Consider the following 14812-nt stretch of genomic DNA (forward strand, 5'->3'; position numbering starts at 1 on the left):
TTCTACGTGGATTGGATGTACAAGCGTTCGATTCGGACAAAAAAGCGTTCGGACATCTAAGCCCATGCGTTCAGTTTAGCTATAAAGACATCATATGCGCTTGCTATCGCCCACCCAATTCACCGTCAACATACTGCGATAATCTTTATGACGCCTTACAATGCATTCTCACGCGCTTTCCGTCGTCTAGTATTCTTGTCTTGGGAGACTTTAATTTTTGTGATATAAGCTGGGGCGACGGCAACACCGAGCCCTCGACCCGCTCCTCTGAAAGCTTCATATTTCTTGGCTTGTGCAATGACTTTAATTTTCCCAGATGGTCACACAACCTTACGCGCGTCACTCCTTCATCGAAAAAATCGTTAGACCTGGTACTTACAATTAACCCTTCCATAAAATCTTCAATGCCTCGTTGACCAGGGCGAATCTATCATTCCATTCTAAATTTTTTTTTTACAATGCGAAGGCTTCCCGTCATGCACGATGACCAAAAAGTAATAAGAGACTACAAAAGCGCGGGTTCCAATTCTGTGAACTCAGAGCTTGAACTTTTTTGCAAAACCTATTTCAATTCGTTCTCACTTAGGACGGTACGGGGGGGGGGGGGGGGGGGGGAATTGGAAAATATTCAAGTACAAGGTGCAAGAGCTAACCGACAGATTTATTTCACTTAAAACAATTAATTGCAGTTTCCGAACTCCCTAGCTCACGTTACAGTCAATACGCCCCACAATAAGAAAAAAACGATTATACCGTTCTGCTTAATTATCAGACAACAGCATAAAGTGGTCCGTTTATCACAAATCAGCGTCTGAGTATAAGCACGCACTTAAGGGAGCAAATCAAGCGTTCTTCTCTAACACCCTTCCTTCCTGGTGACGTAATAACGCTCGGAAACTTTGTAAAACTGTGAACGGATCCACAACGCAAAATATAAAGGTACTTGATGAACAACGTGGTGTGGTACCACAAAAGGACTGTTGTGTTGCACTGAAAGAGTTTTTAACTCGTTCATTTTCAAAAACATTTTTATCAGCGGAGCCAAGCACCAGTGGTAGCTCGAGCGTTTCCCGCATGGACCAGATAACCATCGACTGGGTTGTAATTGGCAAAATAATTGAAAACCTTAAGCCCACTTCACCTGGTATCAATGGGATTACATCCCAATTTTTAAAATGCCCTGCGACATACTCGTCACTAATATTGTCTTCAATTTTTTCGCAGTTTCAGGAGGGACCTTTACTGCCACTTGATTGGAAAGCGGGGAGGGTGGTACCTGAGCCCAAGCAGAGCGACCCAAATCAGCCGCTCCACTACAGACCCATCACCCTTCAAAGTAATCTATGCAAAGTGCTTGAACATGTTATTTACTCCAATTTAATTAGATTTCTTGAATATTATACCTTTTTCATAAGCATCAGCGTGGTTTTAGGGAAACCTACTCTTGAGAAACGCAACTCCCGCAGTTTACTAACGAACTATTTTCTGCCATCGATCGGGCTTCCTATGTTGACTGGGTTTTTCTAGATTTCGAAAAGCATTTGACACAGTCTCTCATCGCTTACTTCTCTTAAAACTACAAAAATTAGCACTCATCCCTACATTCTTAAGTGGATTGAGTGCGTACGCAACCGTACCCAATATGTTAGAGCTAACGATTACGACTCATCCACTTCTCTAGTTACTTCTGGTGTACCACAAGGTTCCGTGTTCGGCCCATTACTTTTCTTATATATATTAATGACCTTGCTAATCATATTTGTTCCTCAATTCGCCTTTTTGCAGACGACGGCGTTGTCTATTGTGAAATACCTAGTACTAACGACTTCTTGCGCCTTCAAAGTGATCTGGACAACGTTTTAGCATTGTGTTTTGAACAAGCACAAACTAATGAGTTTCCCCCAGTTGCCACCGTCCTTGTCCTTATCCGTATGTAATAAGCAATACCCCGCTCATTTCAGATACTCTTTCAGTGCAACACAACAGTCCTTTTGTGGTACCACACCACGTTGTTCATGAAGTACCTTTATATTTTGCGTTGTGGATCCGTTCACAGTTTTACAAAGTTTCCCTTTCATGGCAAACGCACGTAGATTATGAAACTGGCAATGCTAACTGCATGCTTGGCTATATACTTACGTCGTAGCTTTTCCTTAGCTTCGGTTTCCTTGAGATTATTGCTTTATGAAACACTTGTTGGGACAAAACTTCAATACGCTTCGGCTGAGATCCGCACTTATATTTGCTCCTCATTTTAATCTACTCAACACCGTGCCTCCTGTTTCATCGTTTCCGATTACTTCCGAACAGCTAGAGCATCATCAATCAAAGGAAACCCTAAACTTCCCGCTTTAACAACTCGCAGGAAATTTGTACGTTCAAGCCGTTTTCACAAAATATACTACACTAATTCCGACATTAAAAATGACATCATTTCGCCACCAACACTTACATCTCCCCACGCTTTGAGGACAGATTATAAGTTGCACTCCCCAGTTTCGAGACCAATTTACGTTTTAATTCGTTTTTGCCGAAGGCAGCGTCGGTCTGGAACAGCCTCCCCGCCTCCGTTGCCAGCAACCCTTATCCCGTTTCATTTAAAATGGCCATAACTCGCATTGTATCCGAGCTTTCCTTCGCGTGCACCTACTGTACGCCAATGCCACCACTAACCTGTCACGGCGAACGCATCAGGCTAATTCTTGCTTACATTGCCGCAGATTGCCAAGTTAACGCTGTGGTTAGCGGTGATGCTCTGGTGATCCGGGCTCAAATCCGGGAATATGTCTCATTCGCTTCTTTTGTCTTTATAGTGGCGGCCATTTTCGTACCATTCACGTTGACTACGACAACTGCCATTTTTCGCGTTTGATAAGACACCTAAGGTTTTCTCCTCGACTAAAAAAAGTAATCCCTCCCCTACCGGGAACAGGGGCACACGCGAATCTTGTCGACCCTGAGAAACCGTAAACCAATCCCCTGTGAAATCCTAAATGCCCAACCCCTAAACTAAATGCCCAACCCCTGATTGCCGCACCACTTCAGCGACCCGCCGTTGTCGTTTAGCGTGGCTTTCTAATTGCCGAAATCGAGGATTAGCTCGCCGAGCACGTTCACGGGCCAGCTCCTGTTGTCGTTGTTTCAGGGCTGCCTGCTCTGCGGCGGAGCGGATCAAAGGCGGCATGCCCATGGCGCCGTTGGCCTTGAACTGTGTGCTGCCTCTCTTTCCCTTCTCCGGAGGAAAGGGAGCGCCTGGGATTGGCTGCTGGTATGACGCGTTCCGGCGAGCCACTCGTGGGACTGGGAGCAGAAGGTTTCCGACCGCCAGCTTCGGATAATTAGGGAAGGGAGGGGGCGAGGAGGAAGTTTTGGCATACGACGTCAACAGCAACACCGACGGTGACACGAGTCAGCCAATACAAGCATCGCTTCAATAATTCATTGCCCTTTCACTTTGGAAAATGATGAAATTCGGAGCAGGGCGCAGTCTAAGGAATGCACGAAACAAAACACAGTTTATTGTCATTCGCAATTGAGCATACTTCTTAGTTTAGTAGCTGAATAAAACTGTCCGTTTCCCCCCAGCGTCGCAGGCCTCTTGCTGTCAGCGTAACTCACCAACCCCAACTTCTCGACCACGGAAGATACCAGTCAGGTCCTATAGAGCCGTAAGCTTAAGACGTCCTCGTTTAAAAGCACACCGGAACAGAGCGCGTGAAGCCTGGCTACACGTGCAGGCCACCTGCCCACTCCACCTGCAGGCGATCGGTGATGTGCTCAGACGGAAAAGACGCTGGGGTACTTGTACCGGAGCGTGTGTCAACATGAGCAAACGCTCGCCGCTCAAGCTACTTAACTGAAGAAGTGAGCACAAGGTTTATGTTAGTGCCACTAGATAAGGTACAGAGCACGGTTACTGAGTCACGCAAGTGAGCAACGGCGGCATTTCGGAGTTTATCAGTGTTGCCTGATCGCCGCTTCTGCGACCTCACCGCTAACTTTGATAAGGCAATTTGTAACGACACTGCCGAAGACGCAGTAAAACGGCATCTTTGGAAACACTTCTGCAGCTGAAGTGGTGTGAAGCGCAGTATTTTTTATTCATGTTCGGAACGACTCTAATCGAGCGCATCCGCATAGCAGAGAAGGCAAAGCTAACCAGATTTGACCGACTAAAACACACAAACAACAGAATGGCCGCGCCCATGAACCGTCGCAGTGTAAAGAAATGTCACGTAATGCGAACTGACGAATGATCGTGGCGGTGGCACGGAACAATAGAAGAAAAGAGTGCCGATACTCCGAAACCTTATCTAGTGACACTAGTTTAAGTAACTATTTCTACGTTCTACTCTCTCTTCCTTTACCTCCTTGCCCAATAATAAATTTCCTTCATCCATGCGGTAGTGAGCACCCCTCGGCGTACAGCAAGCATGCAAAAAAAAAAAAAAAGACAGGAGGAACAACAGGACAGAAAAGTGTGAAGGGTTGGGGAGAGGGTACGCCCCACTAAAACGACGGGTGATGCGAGGGAAGAGGACAGAAGGACACTCCCGGGCGAAGCGCCGCAACCGCTGACCTCCTAAGGCGTGCCTTTTCAGGCCGCCCGCGAAATCGACAAGCGAGTAATTTCTATTTATGACGCGGGCAGAGCGAAGACGCCGCCCTACAGAGCTTCTTCGCTGCCCGCTCCTTTCCAATACAAGAGGCGTCCTTTAGGCAACGCGTGCCGCGTCCTTCGCCTCATTGTTCTTTGGTCGCTCCCCAGCCGTTCCCCTTCCTGCCCCGCTCCTTCGGGACTCACCGCACAAAGTGCCAGCGGGACGCCCGGCTCAATCTGAGGAAGCAGCCAAGCCGCACTGCCGCAAATAGACAGAGATTCGCGGGCTTCGGCCATCGATTCGGTTCAAGGCGCACGGCGCATCCCCCTCTCAAGCCACTCGAGCTATAACCACGCTTTCCCGCTTCCCCCCCCCCCCTCTCTCTCTCTTTATCTGGCTGGCTTCGTTCTTTCAGCACCGTGTTTTTGGCGGGCAAGATCTTCGGGCGCAGCCGTTGCGACCATCGGTGCCGGGCTGGCACAAGTTCACGTGTCTGCAGCCTGATCTTTATATCACCAGGCATTAAAATAAATCATTCCAAATACATCGGTGAGCTATATATGTTATAAATGACGTAATACGTCGACAGTGAGGAAACGAAAGTAACGATCTAGCCTTCTTCCGTCTTCTGTCGCTTCTAGCTGGTTTACCATGTTCCCGAAGCTTGACACGGGACGAGCGCTAGACCGAAGGGTTGCGACACATATAGTTTGGACGAACAGGGCCCATTGTACTAGAAAGAAGACTATTCAGGGCAGAAATTTGGGCTTGTTGGTGATGGGACTTCGACATTAGTGCGCTTTTTACCATGTCGAAGTCCCATCACCAACTAGCCCAAATTTCTGCCCTGAATAGTCTTCTTTCTAGTACAATGGGCCCTGTTCTTCCAAACTATATGTGTCACAACCCTTCGGTCTAGCGCTCGTCCCGTGTCACCGCCTTTTTCTTGTGTGCTCGTTTTAGTGCGCTTTTTACCATGTCGAAGTCCCATCACCAACTAGCTCAAATTTCTGCCCTGAATAGTCTTCTTTCTAGTACAATGGGCCCTGTTCTTCCAAACTATATGTGTCCCGAAGCTTGCCTGTAAGCATGTCCCAAAGACGTTAATGCGTAAATGCACCAATGTATGATGAAACTACTTGGTGTTTTCTAAACAGTATTGGAAACCAGTCCGCGCCACACTCGTCAAGATCAGCCAAAGTTGCAACGAATTCGGGACATCTCGGGGCATTTCGCGAAAGAAGAAAGTATTGTTACAACATACACTTTGACACCATGTAATTTTACCGAAGCAAACCAAATAATTCATTATCACTCACAAACCCACCCACCTACTCTTTAAGGTTCTACTGTAATGCTCCAAAAAGCAGCTCCAGGTCTATTAACGCCTGTAGCTAAGACAATTTTTGGCGCCGAACGTTCTTTGCGTACCAATCCCTGCCCCAAGGCCTCGATGGCTGGCCTTCCATTACAGCTGCAAGTAGGCAAGCACGTTTCTCAACCACCAGCACTGCAGGCACACTTCGTACGCGTCGGTATTATTTAACGCGCAAGAACCCTCGAGCACATTTGATGTACGAACCATGTACAAAGTGGACTATACCACCGCTCTCTTCAAAAATGCTCCAAAAATAAAATACGCACATAGCCTAAAGAAAGCCGCCGAGAAAAGGTCAGAAGAAACTGCACAAAACGGCACAAGGGGGCTGTCACACGTCATGGCCCGGGGCACCGTTGACGTGGAGACTTCTGCTATACAGCCAAAAGAGAAAAATTAAAGTCGTGCCACTCAATGTGAAAGCTGTCGAAGTGCAGAGCGGTGATTCGCCATAATGGGCTGCAGCGCCGTTATCCGCACACTGCTGCCACCCAATGCATTTCAGATTACCCGCCTTCGCAGTGCTCGCGTGCCCCCTTCCTGAAACTGCGCCAGCGGGAGTTCTGTTCTCATGATGTAAAGACAGCGCGGTAGGACGAAATACACGAGGAAAGAAACCAGACAGCACGATCGCGAGTTGGGCGACGTACCAACTCGCCCAACTTTCCATCCTGCTGCAGTTCTGTTCTCGTTGCGCTTGCATTAATTTCGTATGCTGCAGCTGTTTTGCGTCATTTCGAACGCGCCATTTCTTTCTTGCGCGGTTGGAGCCTTTCTGCGGCATTTCGAACGAGCTGTTTCTTTCTTGCGCGGCTGGAGCGTTTCTGCGTCATTTCGAACGCGCCATTTTTTTTTTTTTGCGGAGCCGCTTTTTTTGTTTACTATCTTAAAAAGCAACCAAACAACAAGTTTTCCTAAGTAAAGGAACGCGGGGGCTGCGGGTTATATACACAGATTTTGACTGAAATGTACCTGCAGTTTTGTTTGCGCTAAATAACGGGGAGATGTGTGACAAGTGCCAGCGGTTCACGAGGTTTGAACGTTTATGACTATTTATACCGCGTGGTTTTCGAAGCCTCAGCGTGAATCTCTGACCCCGGTAGAGAACATAATGTTTCGTACTAATATATAATAGAGGGAAATCTGTCGCTGCCGTCGCGGGCCGCCGTGGGCGGCGCCATTGCCGCTAGCGACGTTCCTCGCCTACTTGGCTTAGCTAGGCATATGGTTTTTTTTTTTTTTGTCTCGAAGCCAAAATTAACAAGAAAGGGTAACATTTTTTTCTTGTTCGTCGTTACTGAAGCTTCTACATAATCACTGACAAATAATCTTTTTGAAGGTTTAATTTTATAATAACAAAACAAATTTGAGGAACCTTCTGTAGTAATATTGTTGCTTTTTTGCAGCCAGAGCCATGTTTTCAGCCTCTTTATCAGCCACGTCAAGGACAAGTGGAAAGCGCCTGCCTGGTACATGACGGAACGCTCGCCGAAGCATGGCTCCCGCAGACAGTGGCGCCAGATTTCCATCTAGTATATATTAGTATGAAACTCTATGGTACAAAAGGTTCTACTTGGGTCCGTTATCTTGCTGCGCCGCCTGATTCCGACAATCGCGTCGACCATTAGCGAGCTGCGACGACAAGGCGAGCCCATGATATGCTCTGCACTTAGGCGGCTCCCTCGTCCCCCTGGAGCCGCGCAGCTGACGTCCCTATACCGTGAAGCGCTTCCGGCACAGCTCCGGCTCAGTACATACGCCGCAAGCGATTCCCGCCGAGGTTAACACTGCAACCTCTGCTTCCAAGTTTTGGCCCACGAGGTCAAGCTAGCTTAATTTTAATGCCATGCACCCCGTGGCCGCTCTCAAATTGCCTACGTGGTTTTGTGGCGTAATATCCCAAATGCGCTTGAATCTGCCGTGGAAGGGAAAAACGGCATGCACACTACCCGCTCTAGTCCTTGTCGGCCAAGAAAGAAGAAGGAACACGGTGATAATAGGTGGATTCTGCTTCCAACTTGTATGTCCTTCCGTGATAGAGTGACCCTCGCTGTAAATGCACATTGAAAACAATCTCTACATAATATCCTCAGATTGGGCGCTCCTGCTTCTAATACTACTAAATACGTACCTCTAACTGAATCGACCCCAGTGACGCTAAGACCTAAAAAAGTCAAGCTGCGCCTTCGGGCCCACGCACACTTAAAAATTGTAGAGGGAGAAGGAGCGGAAGAAGGATAACAGTTGTCGCACAGTTGCCGAAACGACGAGACGACAAAATGTGAGCTTCGTTGCTTGACGCTGCCTTCGGAGACTGCGATGCCCCAATCCACGTTCCTCTAGCACCGAGTCCCGAAGTGAAGACCTCGGTGGAACAGAAAACGCAAACGATATTTGCGATCTCCTTCTACTCGTTCCGTATCCCACAGCGGGCGGCTCTTCTTCGAGTGCGCAGTTATCAAATTTACTGCTCTGTTGGCGGCGCGGTTCAATTTAGACTGGCCGGGAAAAAAGAAGCGAGCTGCATGTGCCGCCTTCGAGCCTCGAAATTGACCCGAAGAAGGGAGAGATTCATGCGTTCAGTAGTTCGTTTTAGACGAGGGTGGCTTATTAGAAGAAGCTTTGGCCTCCAACCCGGAAGCAAGCCATCGATTAAAGTAGAGTAGAAATCGAGAGCGCTCCCCTTTCCGCGTTCTCCTATCGTCATGGGGCGAGAGGGTGTAATTGATTGCAGAAATGGGCCCACCGAATCAATATCTGCTATAAAAATTGTTAGCACAACAGCATTTTGCTTAAAAAGGTGCAACACGGGCTGTTTGGGGTATAACTTTTGAAAGAAAGCGACAGCGCAACTGTTTGTCAAGCGCAAGTGCTCGTATACTTCCCTTTGCGTCCCGTCGGACATGCTGTCGCTTTATATTGAAAATATCCTCATTGAAAGTAAGGTATCTGTGGGTTCTTAGAGTGCGACTTCGTTAGTATAGCCGTTCCCGAATGAAGAATTTAAATTTATTTAGCAATGCTGCTAGCCCCAACATGGAGCTATGGCAGAGTGGGGTACAAGGCTAAAACAACAGAAAAAAACGGTACAACACCGAAGTCACTGTGCGAACACTACAATTCAGACAACATCAAAAATAAACAAAAGAAAACATTGCTGGTCACTTCGACATGAATTTTCCAAATTCCTCGATACCAGGCCCTTGAATAATTTTACTGTCAAGGAAATTCTATTTTTTGGCAGTGCGCGGGAAAGAAAGAATACTTAAAAATATTATTTTGGGGTGGTTGAAAGGGTGATGATGATGATGGTTGCGATGATAGTTTGGGTGCAATGGTGCAAGGCCAACAAGGGAAAAGAGCGCCACAAACAAGGCTGTTCGATGATAACTCAGATGTACAGATAAGTACTAAATTGTCTCAGCAAAAGCAACAGCAAAGCGACTTCAAATTTATGAAGATGAAAGGAATTACAGTGTTGAAAGGAATTATACTGTTTGTGACGTGGTTTAGTAGTAGTATAACCAGAAGAGAATTTTAGATATTTGGCTATAGGGCTGTGCATTCGACCATTACCTATTTTAAAGAAGAACAATAAACGTGAGCTTCTGTTCGTCAATGAAATTCGTTTCAGTCCCGCTTTGGCAACTAACTCAGGGACCGAAGTTGGACCTTTATGATTGAGAATAAATTGGCCGGTCTTTTTTAGATTTCTTCTAAATTCTGAGTATTGACAATTGTATAAGGATTACAGACAACGTTTCTACATTTAGGAATGTGTTGAATAAGAGATTTGTGTGCCAAGGTTGTAGTATTTGTAGTATCGCATGCCGGCTATTTAGGAGAACGTCGCAAAAATTGTAATTTCACCGTTGCGTTGTAAGTTATGTAGTTGATGCATTGATCCCAGTCGAGGTTGCTACAAATAGGTAAGCCCAGACACTCTAAATTGAGTAACTCGATTTAAGATATTTCTACCGGGTGTGTAATTATAAATAACGGGGATGTATAAACAGGCGAGACGACCGCCGGATAGTGAATGGCCACCAAGTGTTCACGGTCGAGTACCGCTTGGTGGTATGTTCGTCGGCACTCACACATTTTAGTTCCAATAGGAGAGATCGGGTGATGTCCAGCCTGGCCTTATTAAGAGGCTTGATTGCCACCAGGGTGTCCTGAAAGAAAGTAATGTTTCATTCAGTAATTTAACCAAAAGTGTACAGTGCGCACTACTGAACGGAGGAAAAAAGAGGGGTGAATAGTCAAGAACACATGTGAGTCTCGTATGAGTCCCCCATAAAATTGAATAAAGGCGGAAATACGCGTTCGTTTAACGTGGATGCGGACGCTTTCTGTACGGCTATTACGCTAGGCTTAAGAAGTCGTGCCACGGCCTTTTAACCACATCTAGCTGATGTTTCACGATTACATTTTTTTTCGTAGGAAAGGTTCTCAAGAAAACATTTCGTGTTCCTGGCGTTTACAGGTTCAGGAGTCTATTCGCAACAACTGGGAAGCAGAAAACCTCACCAGAAATTGTTACGGAACCGCGCCGGAAGTATTGCATAATCAGTGAGTTACGCATAACATTGCAGTGCTTCTCGTCACTTTGCCGGTTTGTGTGCCATCGTATAGGTAAGTGAATGTGAACGATAAATTGCTTCATGTCGTCGTTTCAACCTACGGGGTTCGAAAAAAAAAACACATTCCGGTAATTTTTTTTTTCTGATTGCCGAATCATCAGAACAGCGCATACTTTCAGCCAAGTAGTTTGCGGTAGGATGCATATCGCCGGTATGTAGCGGGAATGCTGAGATTCCAACTTGTATGCTACATTTTTCAAGAGGCCGCACTGTCATCTATAGGCGGCACTTTGTTGCAAATTCAGGATTAAAGGGAAAGTTTGCTTTCGGAAATGAACACACCCCGGAGTGGGAGCAGACAAAAGGCCCGCACATTGGACTGAAAGTCTCCGCCCCTTCTCTAGGCTATCAGCGGGAAACAAATGGAGCGGCAGAGTGGTTACTCCGAGGACCGATGGGATGACAATACAGTAAATAGATCAGAAAGTGGGCTGCAAGCGCCGTTTCACTCCGCGAAAAAGCCACATTTCTTGCCCTTAGTAGTGTCACTACAATATGAAAAATTACCACAATAGTAATTCCACTAGAATTGTAATCTGAATGAGCTCCAGTCGCAGAAATAATCAAATCAACAAGAGACAACCACAGAAGAAAGCAAGGAAAAGTCACATCACCGCAATGCGTATAAAATCAAAAACACTCTTCTTATGACTAATTACAAGAGCTTATACATTGTTAGAAGACCACTTGATGGTGTGCGACAGAACAAGTAATTGATAGTGAACACTTTCTCACCATAATTACTTCTAATACTTGGGGAATTTTTCCAAGTTCACTTAGGCGGAATTCCAGAACTTGTTGACTTTTTCCTTTGCCTTCAGCCCGGAAGGTTATATCATGAACGCGCACTATTTCTGATATCAAGTTCAAGTCGTTCGACAGCGGTAATGTCCCATTTCAAACAATAGGTTCAAAGATGTGAAATAGGTCCCGTACGGACGTGATACGCGGAACTAACTATGCTATAACCGCATTTAACAAAACAACTGCTAATGGAAATAAGGCAGAGCATATAATAAACGTGCATGTGTGGAACTGCTGAGCTTCGGTCCCTCTAGTAATAAAGTTGCCTTCAGAATGATTTGACGCTTATTGGTGATCTAGATACGTTTCCTCACTGCGGCCTAGGACGAGACTATGTGCTACAAAACTAACGCCCACTTTAGGCCAATCGAAAAGTGAACATAAAATAACATATAAGCACAAAACAATCACAACAAAAAATGCCCGCCGAATTTCAGCGAACACAAACTCCGAAGATACCCAACCCAGATTTCAAAGCCACCCGTGGCTTTGCTTACCAAGTGGCTTTTTGCTTACCTTGTAGTAGGCGGTTCGGATGAACATCTGTCTCTCATTTCGGAGTGCCAAAGTTTCTGACGACGTGCTGCTCTGCACATGGTTTCACAAGCAAATTACAGCACCGTTAACACTCATCGCTGTTAGAACGTAGCCGTTAAAATGTTTTTGAGTCGGGCAGGCATTTTCTCTGGCAACCAAGGTAACCACAGATTCTTTTGGATGACGGCAACATGAAAACAACCTTAGCTGGGTGAGCGAAGATCGCAGTTAGCGTACTTGCGCGCTAGAAATGGTGGCTTTGACTTGGCTGTATTTCCCGCCGATCGTAGTGTCAGCTTCATTTCTGACAGTTGCCATTTTTACTAACTGAACACAAAAAAAGCCGTGCTTGACACAATCCTGATGCTCTTCTCACATTGGCGTCAACTGAGGGCCGTCATATCTATTCATTACGAGCTTAAAATGGATCTCGGCTTTAAACGTCGGAGGAATATTCACGTAATACGAAGCAAATAATCTTTGTAGTGATAATGCAGGTTTCTAGGGCTAAAACACGATTCCGGGAACATTTTGCTTGTTTTCTTTTCGCTCATAACTATTGAATGAATGAATGAATGAATGAATGAATGAATGAATGAATTATGTATGTTTACAACACGCGGCACTGGTGTACGTGCAACACTTTGCTTTCACCAATACTTACGCCCGTTTTTCCGAGGCTGATCCTGGATCCGAAAGCTGCGTGCTGCGTAGACATAGTTTGGTTGATGTCTTCCCACCGTATCTTCCAGGTCATGGACGCAAGTTCAGCTTCCAATTTGAAGTGCCTGCGCGGGGGACAACACGGCGGAACCTGCGAGTCTGCAACGCGTGTGATTTGAAGCCGGAAGTGCTCTGCATCCAGTTAGTGGGCGTGAGTAGGGCACCACGAAGGGGCCCCTCCGCTACAGCAGACGGAGTGCGTGACGTCACTGTCCCAGTATCAAGATCCCGAGAAAGGATGAAAAGCGCGCACGTTGAGAGGATGGCACTTGTATACCAGAAAAGACGGAGAGAAGCGATGTCAACGTTCCGGACACTGTGACTTTGCAAGAGTATACTCAGCAACGAGGAAGAGTTAACTAACAACAGAAGAGCGTAATAAAGAAATTGTTGTCTTATGGTACAACCCGCACCCCCTCTCCATCAAAATGCTGCAACAAAAGAGAAAAAAAGGATTTAGAGGAATGCGGAACATTAAAAAATGTCGATATAAATCGAAAGCTTCAAAAGAAATTTCTGGAAAAATACAGCATACACAAGAAAAGGGAGAATAAACTAACGCATTAGTGCAGGAACATAAGACGCAGGAGAAAGACAGTGGGAAATATATCGAGGATTTATTAAACTTTTTTTTCGTAGCGCTCGTGGCAGTTACAATTCCGGGAAAGAAACACCTGACGGGCTAAATGCCGCAAAATATAGTTTCATGCACATGATAGCACCGCCAAACTGAAGTGTGAAAACGCGTCTTGTTGCTCTTACCTGTACACGAAAAATGATGCAAGGCAGACCAAGATCATGAGTGTGCCTAAGATCGACGTGATGATCATGTATTTCCCTTGGCTCTCTGAAAGCAGACAGACATCCAAGTCACCTGGGTGCGCGCAAAACGTTTGCGGGATCCTAATTTGTGGGGGAGCACAGCAGAGAATCCCCGCAACCTGAGCAAGCAGAAATAACTCGCAAGAAGCCACCGCAGCAAACTTGGGGCCGAACATTTCAGTCGGCGTCATTTCAGTCCACCCTTGTGATTTTTGTAAGAATTCCAGTTGATCGGTCCTCAGAAATGGCGCGGAAATGAATTCATTCAGCAAGCTCGAAACAATGGAAGACGTCATTCCTAAATCGTCTAGAATTGCGCTGGGTCTACTGCGACAGATTGGACGACAAAGGAGCGGGGACGAAATGTAAACTAGCAACTGTCCTCACCATAGCGATGACTTCAGCCGGTCGGACCATGAGTTGTACCACGAGCTTCTGGTCTTTCTCTAACATGGTAAATTTCTCTAAATCTTCCGTAATCGTGCTGCCAAATAAATTTACGACTTGCGTGCTTATTCGTCTTTTCTTCGTAATTTTGGGCAAAATTTTACAAGACGCTCCCCACATGCGAGGCAATTCAAGACGAAGCAGTACGGACTAGCCCCATTCTACCTCCTTTTGAACGTCATACCTAATATGGTGCGTAGCTTCTTCGCTCCTTATTGGCGAATGCCACCCGTGAAAACTGTTCGTGTGTGAGATAGAGTTCTCTGTTTTAACACCAGCTGACCTGGTGGCAGTTTTTTCCTGATACTAGCAGCTGGCTCCTCGAGCGCGTTTTCGGGCCAATTGTACTGGCCCGTCGTCAACGCTGATGTGTGCTGGAAAGGGGCTCGGGGCGGTGTTTTCAGCCAGGAAAAGCGGGATTATATATATTTGCTTGGCAAAGGCAAGAATGCCTTTTCGCCGTGTCTGGTTCCCAGTAGATACAAATTGCTACAATGAATTACTGTTCGGCCTCCTAGATTTGCCTATATGGAATGGTGCATTCTCAACAATGAAGGCGTCGTGGCCAAATTAAGTGCTTACGAACGTTTTCTCTTTCTAGAATGTTTTAGTTTGTGCTTCCTTCGTGCTTTCTTCCATTGTGAGCTCACGGCTTCCGGTGCTAGGTTGCAAATGCAGTGCTTTAACAGCGAAGCTGCTTAGCAAATCCCAATTTTTCGTGTCCGCAGTTAAAAATACCAAAAATTGCCGAGCGAACGCACGTGAGCGCGGGTATCGCGGCGACCACCTGGCAGTTAACGTAACCAAGAAAATGGCTAGCGCTCGTGTGTGCGTGACTCGCGGCGACCGTCCAGCGT

At 46.3% G+C, this 14812-nt stretch overlaps 1 protein-coding gene across 2 annotated transcripts in view; it reads right to left on the reverse strand.

Moving 5' to 3' along the window:
- The window catches only part of LOC144178112 (atrial natriuretic peptide receptor 1-like), a 791119-nt gene that overhangs the window by 153558 nt on the left and 622749 nt on the right, over positions 1–14812 (reverse strand). For both annotated transcript variants that reach the window (XM_077705647.1, XM_077705648.1), the window contains exons 7-10: positions 13449–13533; positions 12628–12751; positions 11943–12014; positions 10077–10154 (exon numbers count right to left, since the gene is read on the reverse strand). In XM_077705647.1, the coding sequence (XP_077561773.1) occupies positions 10077–10154; positions 11943–12014; positions 12628–12751; positions 13449–13533 (359 nt within the window). The remainder of the gene's footprint in view (positions 1–10076; positions 10155–11942; positions 12015–12627; positions 12752–13448; positions 13534–14812) is intronic.

The sequence above is a fragment of the Haemaphysalis longicornis genome, unplaced genomic scaffold (assembly GCF_048455015.1).
Source record: "Haemaphysalis longicornis isolate Haplotype H1 unplaced genomic scaffold, Haemaphysalis longicornis Haplotype H1 scaffold_4, whole genome shotgun sequence".
Lineage (NCBI taxonomy): Eukaryota > Metazoa > Arthropoda > Arachnida > Ixodida > Ixodidae > Haemaphysalis > Haemaphysalis longicornis.